The sequence below is a fragment of the Lutra lutra genome, chromosome 7 (assembly GCF_902655055.1).
Source record: "Lutra lutra chromosome 7, mLutLut1.2, whole genome shotgun sequence".
NCBI lineage: Eukaryota > Metazoa > Chordata > Mammalia > Carnivora > Mustelidae > Lutra > Lutra lutra.
Window position 1 is genome coordinate 22,035,493 of NC_062284.1, and position 12,197 is coordinate 22,047,689.

General features: G+C 42.6%; 1 protein-coding gene across 1 annotated transcript in view; it reads left to right on the plus strand.

The window, feature by feature from the left end:
- Positions 1-12,197, plus strand: part of CHRNA7 (cholinergic receptor nicotinic alpha 7 subunit) — a 116,689-nt gene that overhangs the window by 89,642 nt on the left and 14,850 nt on the right. Inside the window, exon 4 of the mRNA XM_047739243.1 lies at positions 8,605-8,684. Coding sequence (XP_047595199.1) covers positions 8,605-8,684 — 80 coding nt within the window. The remainder of the gene's footprint in view (positions 1-8,604; positions 8,685-12,197) is intronic.

A 12,197-nucleotide genomic window follows, 5' to 3' on the forward strand; every position in this document is an offset into this window, starting at 1 on the left:
AAGAGGGAGCCTCCCTGCTGAGTAGGACACCTGATGTGAAGCTCAATCCCAGGACCTTGGTATCCTGACCGGAGCCAAAGGCAAGCACTTAACTGACTGAACCACTTAGGTGTCCCAATAAGCTGGTTTTTAAAAGAACTAATAAGATGAATATACCTTAGAATAATTACCAAGAAAATAAAGAAGATTCAAACAAATGTTAATTAGCAGCTAAAAGGGTTTATAACTATGGACAGGTATTTTATTTTATTTTATTTTTCAGACAGGCATTTTAAAACAAGTGGGGCTATTATGGATAATTTTATGCCAATAAATTTGGAAATTTAGCCAGAATTATTTTTTTCTGGAAAAACAGAAGCTGATTCTAGACAAAAACAGAGGAAAAAAATAGATAAGATTGAATCAACATGTATTTCTTAAAAATAGACTTTACTTTTTAGAGCAGTTTTAGGTTCATGGCATAATTGAGTGGAAGAGAGAGATTTTTCCCTATATCCCCTGTGCCCACTCATGCACAACACCCCCCCCCCCCGCATCAGAGCGGGACATTTGATGTAATTGATGAACCTACATTGACACATCATTATCACCTAAGTCCATGATTTACATTACAGTTCACTCTTGATGTATATTCTCTGGGTTTGGAGAAATGTGTAATAGCACATATCTGCCACTGTTACATCATATAGAGTAGTTTGACAGCCCTAGAAATGTTCTGCTCCATCTATATATCCCTCCCTCACCTCTATCCCTGGCAAACACTGACCTTTTTACTGTCTCCATAGTTTTGCCTTTTCTGGAATGTCATATAGTTGGAATCATACATAAACAGCCTTTTTACATTGGCTTCTTTCACCTTGTAATAAGCATTTACGATTCCTCCATGTCTTTTCATGGCTTGTTAGTTCATTTCTTCTTACTACTGAATAATTTTCCATTGTCTGGATGTATCTGAGTTGATTTATCCAGTCACCCACTGAAGTTCATCTTGGTGGCTTCCAAGTTTTAGGAATTATGGATAAAGCTGCTCTAAATATCCATGTGCACATTTTTGTGTACCTAAGTTTTCGACTCCTTTGGGTAAATACCAAGGAGTGTGATTGTTGGATTGTATGATAAGAGTATGTTTGGTTTTGTAAAAAATTGCCCAGCTGTCTTCCAAAGTTTGTATCATTTTGTATTCCCACCAGTAATGAATCAGAGTTCTTACTGCTCCATATCCTTGTCAGCATTTGGTGTTGTCAGTGTTTTCGATTTTGGCTAGGCTGGTTGGCCAAAATCCATTTTAATTTGCATTTCCGTAATGACTTATGATGTGGAAAATCTTTTCTTATTCTTATTTGATATTTGTATGTCTTTGCTGAATTGTCATTCAGGTTTTTGGCTCATTTTTAAATCAGGTTGTTTTTGGACGCCTGGGTGGCTCACTGGGTTAAACCTTCGGCTCAGGTCATAATCTCAGGGTCCTGGGACTGAGTCCTGCATTGGGCTCTCTGCTCAGCAGGGAGCCTGCTTCCTCCTCTCTCTCTGCCTATGATCTCTCTTTCTCTCTCTGTCAAATAAATAAATAAAATCTTTAAAAAAAGGTTGTTTTTATCCTTATTGTTGAATTTCAAGAGTTATTTGTATATTTTAGATAACAGTCTTTATCAGTTGTGTCTTCAAATATTTTGTCCCCATCTGAAGCTTGCCTTTTCATTCTTTTGATTGACACGTTTTGAAAAAGAAAGCAGAAAATGTGGGTTTTATTTTTTATTTATTTTTTTTAAAAGATTTTATTTATTTATTTGACAGACAGAGATCACAAGTAGGCAGAGCAGCAGGCAGAGAGAGAAGAGGAAGCAGGCTCCCCGCTGAGCAGAGAGCCCGATGTGGGGCTCGATCCCAGGACCCTGGGATCATGACCTGAGCCGAAGGCAGAGGCTTTAACCCACTGAGCCACCCAGGCGTCCCAAAATGTGGGTTTTATAGGCAAGTTCCACCTAACATACAATGTCACTTATGAACACACATCAATAAATTTTAACCAAAATATTAGCTTACTAAATCTAGCAATAATTAAAAATAAATCCAATCAAATTTAGTTTTCTATTAGAAATACAAGTTTTGTTTAACTTTAGAAAAATCCATTTATATAATTTATCCTCATATGATCATCTTGGTAAGTGGAGAAAAATCAACTGACAGTGTGTGACACCCATTTGTGAAATAGAATAAAACTTGATTTCAGTTGATGTAAGATCTTTACCAAAAGCCCATTTAATGCTGAAACATTAGAAGTTTATGTATGTGGGAATGAAATAAGGATACCCATTGTCATCATATATCTTAATAATGGTATGAATCTAAGTAGTAATAAAAGCAAAGTACTAAAATGTCAGGGATTGGAAAGGAATAAACTAAATTAACCATTATTCATAGACTGTTATTTTTTTTACATTAAAAAGAACTCTTTAGAGACTACACAGACAAAATATGTTGGATACAAAACAGGTGTGAAAATATTGAATGTATTTCTTTGCCCTTGTAACAATTAGAAAATGTAAGTTAACCAGTTTTATTTCCAATATCTGCAAATGGCAAGAATTATTAATAAACAAACACGAGAAAGACTAAAATAAAGGATGGATTATATCATATTTAATTCTGGGAAAACTCAGTATCACAGAGATGTCCAGTTTTCCCAAACTATTCTATAAAGTTAATGTGATTCCAACTGAAGTCTCAGCAAGGTCTTTGTGGGACTGGACAAGTGGATCCTAAAATTTACAATGATGAAGGAAGTGTCAAGGATAGATAATACAATGTTTTAACAAAAGAACAAAGTTGGGGGACTTATTCTGCTAAATACCAACATTTTCATTATTTTATAGATTAAGATGATATTATATGAGGGGTTCAGGGTGGCTCAGTCAGTTGGGCATCCGGTCCTTGATTCTGGCTCAGGTCTTGATCTCAGGGTCTTTAGATCAAGCCTGGAGTCAGGCTCTGTGCTGAGCATGGAGCCTGCTTGGGATTCTTTTTCCTTCTCTCTCTGCCCTTCCCCTTACCATTTCTCTTCCTCTCTTTAAAAACAAAGATAATATTGTACGAGGTCAGGGATAGTCATACAGTTCAAAGAACAAAAGTAGGGAGCTCAGAAACTTGATACATACTGTGCTAACATTATCCTATTCATAACATTATTATAATCCTTCCAATGTTACGTTCAATTGTTATAATAACATCCATGTTATATGCCACCTAACATGTAAATTGGTGGATAAAGAAAGGATCTTGAATGCATTCCTCTGGAAGCCTCCTGCTGGGATCTCTGACGGGTAGAAATGACCATAAATTTTTAGTTCTGCTCAAGATTTTGTTCGTGGACTATGACTGGCCACAGTACTGGTTGTAGACCCTTAACATCTTAGATAAAAAGGCAGAACTAAATCAAGGTATCCAGAAACAGGACTCATTACTTTTGAAACAAAAATCATCTATTTTAAACAGACTGTTTTCCCCCTGACATCTAGGTATGCCTTACTTAAGAGGTGTTTTATCGTGTAATTGACAACATTTTTTTCTTTTGGCAAGAGATTTAATATAAATGATACCTTAAATCCATTGTATTTTGAGATAGATTGGCTCTCTCTGTCTTCCTCCTTTACTTTGTTTCTTTCCAATATTTTAATTTTATTATTTTTTATTGAGATATAATTGACATGTAACATGCAAGTTTACTGTGTGTGATGTGTTGATTTGATCCATGTGTATATTGCAGTAAGATTACTGCCGTAGCATTAGCTAACACCTCTAGCACATCACATAATCATTATTTCATTTTGCGGTGAGAACAGTTGAGATCATTTTTCTTCTCTTCTGCTTTTCCGTTTCTCTTTGAAGGACGATGTGAGCTCAGAGAGGACAGTATGGGCTGCACATGAGTTCTTATTCATCTTATTCATGAGCTCACACACCTTGTGGGCTCTTTGGTACAGCAGGGTGACCCTGGATTATTTTTTCCCTAATCCTTCTGCATTACTAATATTTAGAGTCTTTAGTTTTGTTGGGGGTTGGTCTTTCTGGGCTTCCTTGATGACTGGCCCCCCTGTTCTTCTCTCTCAGGGCACTGACAGCTGGACTTCAGGGACAGATGATGCTGTGAGTGGCACGGTCACTTTCTCTTCCCTGGCTTAAGGCTGAGCTCCTGCAGACTGTAGGGGTCCGTGCTGTAGGGCAAGCTAAGCAGGAGGCTACGGTGAGCTGGCTTCAGAGGCTCTGCTTCCCAGGTCAGGAGCCAGTACTAGAGCGCCAGGGGGATGGAGAACAGGAAGACATCTAATCCCAGACCCCCAAGTTCATCTCTGCCTGTGCCTTCATTGACTTCTGAAAGTACAGCTTTCAGTGAACTCACTGAGCATTGAACCCTGGACCCTGCAGGCATGGCTACCTATGGTTTGCCCTCAAGCCCTGATGCTAGCCTTCCTGCTAAGGCAAGTGGTATGGTAAGGTATTGGGGCAAACCTCACTCACCCCAGCATCCAGGCAAACCACACCTTCACAGGGCTTCCCTCTGTATAGTTTACTTACAGGTATATGATCAGACCATGCATTCTGCTGGGGATGTACCAACCTTCCTTTCCACCTGCTGGAGTTATGCCCACCTTTTAAGCCTGTCCAGTTGCCCTTTCTTCCTGACCACCGCATGAAGGACATTAGGGTCTGAATAATTGGGCTAAATATCCATCTTCTCTATGATCACTTTTCAGTGACAAAGCCCCTTTGCCCTTTGTTGCCCTATTGGTGTGGGAGGGTATACCCAGAGTTCTCCTTACACCAATGGAGGGCTTGTCTGTCCTCCTCTGGCTGGACAAGGATGCAGGCAGCTGGAAAGAGGAGCTATCGATGGGAATGAAGTGACCATGTGCCTGAGTCGTCAAGAACTCTGAGGGTTCATCGTGTCTTAAGGACATAAACAGTATATATATTCAAACTGTTTAATACAGAAAGTTTCACATGCATACCAGAGCAGAGGGAGGAGTGAGCCAAGGCCTGTGGACCCACCCCTATTCCCATGGTTATCAGTGTCTGCTGGCTAAAAAGCTGTATGATCTCACACCTCATGCTCCCTCTCCCCTGGCACCCATTACACATCACTGCATGACCTAGTGCTGGGCCACGGGACATGTTTCACTGACACTGTCACGCCCCTGTGTCATGGCAGTGGCTTGGGGCCACTCATGTTTTACAGAGCTCTGTTCAGCCTCAGTTTTTAGCAAGAGAGCCCTTTTGCAAACAAATCTCATCTCCAGTTCTAATGGCCAAAACAGATAAAGTGGTATTAGCATACAGTTATTATAGCAGTTTACTTCTACATCGTTGGTGTAGAAAATAGCAAAGAACTCTAAGACTATCAAAATGAATATTAAGATTTGACCGTTGATAACGATAACAGTGTTAAAGTTCTGTTTATCTCAATATTCTGTTTTGGTTGAACTGTGTTTAGAAACCAGTGAGTCACACAGGTAAACTGTTGCTAATGGAAACCAATTTTTATCTTGTTTTTACACATTTGTCTTGTGATCTCAAGAGTCTCTTCAATTAAATTGATCCAAATGTGTGGAGGAAGAGCTAGGAGGAATTCTTTTTTTTTTTTTTTTCCTCTAGAATTAAGTCACTGATCTAACAGATGCTCACAGCCTTTGTTATAAATATAAAAATCAGACAAGAAGAAACCCAAGCTTAAAATAAGCAGAACTATGCATCCTGTGTCATGCGTCCCGAGACAGTTTCAGTTGTTGCAGTGGTGGGAATGGGCTGTGCAGTGGGGTCCAGGTTCTGTGCTAGAACTGTAGGCTCAAATGTGGATTTTTATTTTTATTTTTTTAAAGATTTTATTTATTTCTTTGACACAGAGAGAGACAGATCACAAGTAGGCAGAGAGGGAGGGAGAAGCAGGCTCCCCGCTGAGCAGAGAGCCCGATGCGGGGCCCGAGATCACGACCCGAGCCGAAGGCAGAGGCCCAAACCACTGAGCCACCCAGGTGCCCCTCAAATGTGGATTTTTAAAAAGAGCAGTGCAAAACTGAAATCTTACCGGGTAACTCATTTGCAAGAGGTTCAAATCCATGCACAGGCATGGCAAGAGAAGTTTTAGCTTAACTTTCAGCCAGAAGGGAGTTAAATGGGCAAATGGGCCACAGGTAGTAATCCATCTGTCGTCTAGTCTGAAGAGGTAGAATTTTCTAAAAGTCCTTTGAGTGTCTTTGGAATTTTATTAGTATTATCAAGTACAAGGAAAAGAGAGTATCAGAATCTACATGTCTACATGTCCAGAAACTCCAGAGCACACCCAGAAAATCTCAGGGTTCCAGAGAACCCGGTTTGAAGATCATGGTTTGAGCTAGAGCAATTTTGTGATGGTCCACATGTTCAGCTTTTCTGTGCCCAGTCACTGTTTATCATTTGTTTCATGGAGACAGCTGGGTACAGACCACAGTCAAGCAGAGAATATTTGCACCTTGAGCCGGCCTCCTCCTCTCTCTCCCTGGGCGCGCTTGCCAGTAAGGATGTAGGAGTGTTCTTCATCCCAAAGCTAGGAGCTTAGTCTCTCTCCCCTGCTTCTTCCTCTGCACCTCATCACATATTTGTTTCATATTCAAACCCTGGCTTTTTTTTTTTTTTTAAGATTTTATTTATTTGACAGGGAGAGAGATCACGAGCAGGCAGAGAGGGGCGGGGGGCGCAGGCTCCCTGCTGAGCAGAGAGCCCGACGCGGGGCTTGATCCCAGGACCCTGAGACCATGACCTGAGCCGAAGGCAGAGGCTTTCAACCACTGAGCCACCCAGGTGCCCCCAAGCCCTGGCTTTTTTGTTTAGCTCCCCCCCTGAAGTTTCTGGTTGATGTTTTACTGTAATTTTAATAAAAAATGTGTTCTTGATAAAATGCATGGTGTTTTCCAGCTTATTTCTCTTCTCCCTTGCTCTGAATCTGTTTCTCTCTCCTGAGACCCCTCATCTCTTGCTGTAATTTGGACAGGTCTCCCAATCCCTCCTCTTGTAGGCCCGCTGCACAGCTCAATATGGAAATACATTCACTTGATACCTAGGTTTAGTCCAAAAGTTTATTCCTTCCTTTTTCAGTATTCACCCTTATTTTCCTAGAGCTCATCCTCAAATCCATGACCAAGAAAATACACGTGGGACACAAGCCCTCTGAGCCCTTTAACGTTTGTGAAAGTGCCTCCCTTTGCCTTCATGCTTGACTGGTTTCTTTCAGCTCTAGCATTTCTCTGTGTGATTTCTTGAGTAATTGTCTCCCGCCTTTTTGTCTCTCCAGCATCTGTCAAGTGAGTTCCCCCAGGTCTTGGGCTCTGGAGGCTTTCCTCGTCTCTGTCCTACATTTCATCTCTGATTGTTCTCAGCCAAACCTCCCAACCATTTATAAAAATTTATTTTATAAATCATATTTTAACTTTCATATTTCTCTTTGTTTTACTAAATGCAATGTCCTCTTGAATTTCTGAGAGGATATTACTTTTTTAAGGAGCAATTTTTTATTCCTTTCATCGATGGCATCTTCTTGGAGGGAAAGAGCCTTTGCTGTGGTTTCTGTGGACTGGAACTGGCGAGGCAGGGTAAGCAGGGTTAGGCTTGGCTGGTGTGAAGGATATCAGTGGGTTCTGGGTCATAGGGGCTATCGCTAGTTGCTTGGTACCTTGCCCTCAGGTAATTAGGACAGAGGGAGAGAGGGCCGGAGTGTGAGACCTGGAGGAGGGGGCTGGGGTATGGGCTCTGGATTAGATGGTTTGCATTTGACAGATGCACTGGTGAGCATGTTGTCTCCTGTCTCTAGGAACTGGCTACCTTGCAGTGGAGGGGGGACAATTCCTCCAGGGTCAGGAAAGCATCAGAATACAGAAGATACAAGACATGAATAATAAAGGCTGATGGCTTTAACTGTTCTTTTTTCCTGTTTCATGTCTTTGTTCAAGTTGGTAACTTCTGGCTGCAGGAGGTTCTGAACATGGGCAGGGAGGAGCCTGGGGTGTACCTGTCTGAAACCTGTTCCTATCTCTGCTCTCTTCACCTGCCCTCCTTTCTGTCATCACTAATCTTGAGGCCCAGAATGCCTCTGGGCTCTGCTGGTGCCTGCAGTTCAGTCCCTCAAGATGTATTGGTTAAACACCCCCTAAGCATTGGGTGCATTCAGGAGGTGGGAACTGGAGCTTTGGAGGTAGTGGGTCAGAATCCCTGCCCACATGGGGCTGTCCATAGCAGAATGCTTTACCCGCTCTTTATTTCCTAAAGATAGATAGGAACGTCTCATCTGCTGATGTCCTGTGAAATTGTCTTCAGGTTTAACTTCTGCTAAAAACTTTGTTTTATGTGCATATGAAAATCAGAGTGTATATGAAATGGGTGGCATGGATGGACATTGGCCACTACCAGCCTGTGCTCTGAGAAGATCTCCCAGGCCAGCTGCAAATGGTGTTGGCATGATCCCAGCACAAAGGGTAGCACTTCTTAAGCTTTTCTAGCTGCAGTCAGGACAGAACTAAGGGCCCCGGGAAATCCACCGCCTGGCAGTGCTGACTCATGAAATCCTTCTCGTGTTTCTAGTGCTGATGAGCGATTCGATGCCACATTCCACACCAACGTGTTAGTTAATTCTTCTGGGCATTGCCAGTACCTCCCTCCAGGTAAGACCCGCTTCCTTTGTCCTTCTATAGTTAGACAATTTAAGCGAGTTCAGGGTGCCAGTCCCAATGGTCCTCACATGAGTGTGTGGCATCCTTTGCCTCATTCACACCCAACCCCTCCTGTGTTTGCAGATATTTCTTGAACATGACAATGCCATCTTCCTCTTTTTTGTCTTGGGGTCATGGCTCAAACTGTCTTTGCCGAAATGTGTCATATGTCCTTATTGTGTGCCAGGTGTTCTTTAAAGTTAATCCACAGTTAAAGCAAGTCTCCCTCATCAGGTCACTTCCAGGTCTCCTTATAGTCTGCAAGGCAAGCACCCCGGCCTTTCCCTCCACCATTTCAGCTGGCTATTTCCCTTCCCGCCAGACAGCGTATCTCGGCAGGGGCTGTTCTCCAGGTGCTGGGGGCGAGATGATGGACTTGCGGGCTTTTTGAGCATGTGCATTAAAAACCTTGCATGTTAGAAGAGCAAGTGGTTTCAAAGTGGGGCTCATTAGTGTCTTGTTCCTGACTGAGCTTCTCTCCCTCGCAGCCAGTGGCTGGTTAACTGCTTCCTGGGATTGATTTTTTTCCCCACCAACCCATCATTTCTCTCCATTCATTGAGCTCTAGGCTGCTCACTGAATAATACAGAGCATGGGGAACCTGGGTTTTAATGCTTTGAGGCAGATATTAACAGAGTTTTAAAAATCTTTTGGATGATTTTTTTTTACATGTTCTTTTCCAGGATTATCTCCCACACTGCAACTGTTCAACTTCCTGTTCCAGGCAATCTGCAGCCAACTCCTACCCCAACGCCAACATAAACACACACACACACCATATCCTCATTCCTACCATCCCCACATATTACACACCACACACACACACACACACACACCATACCATATGCACACACCTACCACTCCCACACACACACATTATACATCACACGCACACACCCCCACATATACACCCCACATCCATATCTCCCCCACACACATATCCGCACATATTCACACACCAACCACAGCCCCCCCACACAACACACCACACATACACCTCACACATCACACATAACATGTCACACATCACACCTCACATGTACAACTACATACATATCTCCTCCACTCACATATCCACACACATTCACACACCAGCCACATCCCCCACATACCTACACTACACACCACACACAGACACCACACCCCACATATATACCCACACTCATACCTCCCCCCCACAAATCCACACACATTCACACACCAACCACATCTCCCACATACATATACTACACACTCACACCTTATCCACACACTACTATCTGCTATCCCCCCCATACTACACATGCATTACATACCACACATCCCACATATATGCCCCACATACCTACTTCCTGCACACACATATCCACACACCAACCACAAGCCCTGCATACACACTACACACCATACATACCACACACTCACATACACACAGCCTTTCTGCTGCAGTAAACCCCATTCTCACACCTTCATTCACAGCACACAGCAAAGCTGGCCTTGTCTTCTTAGTTGTTGCTTACACATTCTTCCTCCTCAGCAGATGATAGGCAAGCATCCTGTGGGCAGATTCTGTGTTTACATAACTTAGAACCACCACTAATCAACCAGGCACCTGGCCCACTTGTTCATAAATGAATGTGTGAGTGATTAAACCCATCAAAGGCAGATACCTCTCAATAATGTTTGTAGAGACTGAAGAACCACAGATTTTCAGGTTTTCTACCTGAAAGCATGTGCTTCCTTGCTGCTTCCCCTGTTCCTTCACCCCTCCCCCAGCCCAAGCATACTTTCTGCCTAACTGCAGGCCCCTGGGGGACTGAGGCTATGGGATGAGTCTTCCATCACACACCCATACATTTTTTTTCCCCAGCCTGGGAGTTGCAGTTTCTATTATGAGAGCTATTTTAGAAAACGATCTCCAGTAGTCATCAGTATACAAGAATAGGGTGCTGAACATTGTTTTGAGGGCTGAGGCTATTTTCAGCTACAAGAAGCAGCATTCCTGAGCCCTAGGCCACCTGTGTGCAGCAAAGTCCTCTGGGGCTCCGTGCCTGTGTCCCAGCCTTCATGGCCCCAGGAGCCTGGGAAGGACAGGGCATGTTGTGCTGTGAGTGTGGGAGACTCCCCTACTTTGGCAGGACCAGAATGGAGCACTCTGACCTGGGGCAGCAAGCCTGTGCCCTGGGGTCATGTAGGACTGGTCTGGGATGTTGTTCTGTTCATGCAACCAAGTACAGGCAAGAAAAAAAAAAGTGTTTTGGATGCACGATTTGAAATAAAGATTTGGTTATGAAATTGTCTTTCATGTTTTTATTTTTAACAGGTTTATTATATAATTTACATATCATACAGTCACCCATTTTAAGTACACGATTCAGTGATTTTTAATAAATTCACAGAGTTGTACAACCAATACCAAAATCTAGTGTTATTTTTTATCACTCCAAAAAGATCCCTTTTACCATCCTGCAGTTGATCCCCACCCTTACTGCCAGTCCTAGACCACCACTGATCTGCTTTCTATCACTAGGGATACTCTCTCTCTGGCCCTTTCATGGAAATGGAATAATTCAGTTATGGAGTTACATTTCCCACAAGCAGTGTGGGTTTTGGGGGTCTCGCCCATTAATGGGAGGGCAGCATCTGTGGATTCCTATAAACAGCGGACATGGCCCTTAAAGGAACTTGTGAGGATGGGACATTATTTATCCTTTCCCAGCTTGGTTGTGGAGTGAAGGTTTGTGTTTGCAAGGCTGCTGAGTCCCTTCTTCCATTCATTTTTTCTTTTTTCTTTTTCCTAATTTACTAGCAGAAATGTATGGAGCACTGACCCTGTCCCCAGGAATAGAGGGCACCCTTAGCTCTTTGTGCCTTCCACAGCCTTCAAGCCTTTTTCTGGGCAGGGAGGAGCACATGGGCATAAATTGCTGAAGGGGGCTTATTTGGTTTCATCTCCATAACCTGCCAAAAATTCACTTCCAACTTGTCTTAGGCTGAAGTCACTCTTTTCACTGGGAACTTTTACTTTTGCCCAAGCACTGTCTTCAATTTAAACCTATCAGTCTTTGTTCTTAATCTAAGATCTTAACTAGTTAAAATTATCTTCCACATACATTTCTAGATAACCAAGTATTTTTCTCAATTTTTTAAAAGATTGTATTTATTTATTTGAGAGAGAGGGAGCATGACCAGGGAGAGGGAAAAACGACTCCCCACAGAACAGAAAGCCCAAAATGGAGCTCGATCCCAGGACTCTGGGATCATGACCTGAGCAGATGCTTAACCAACTGAGCTACCCAGGAGCCCCCAGTGTGTTGTTTTGTTTTGTTTTTTTCCCTCAATTTTTAACCTCAGGACATGCCCACCCTGCTTCTCCGTTCCACACACGTCCCTTTTATATTCTGCTTCTAAACCCTTCATCATTTTTTATCAACTTTTCTGTGATTATTTTTACATTCTTTACTTTTCTCCTATTAGAGTTTGAAG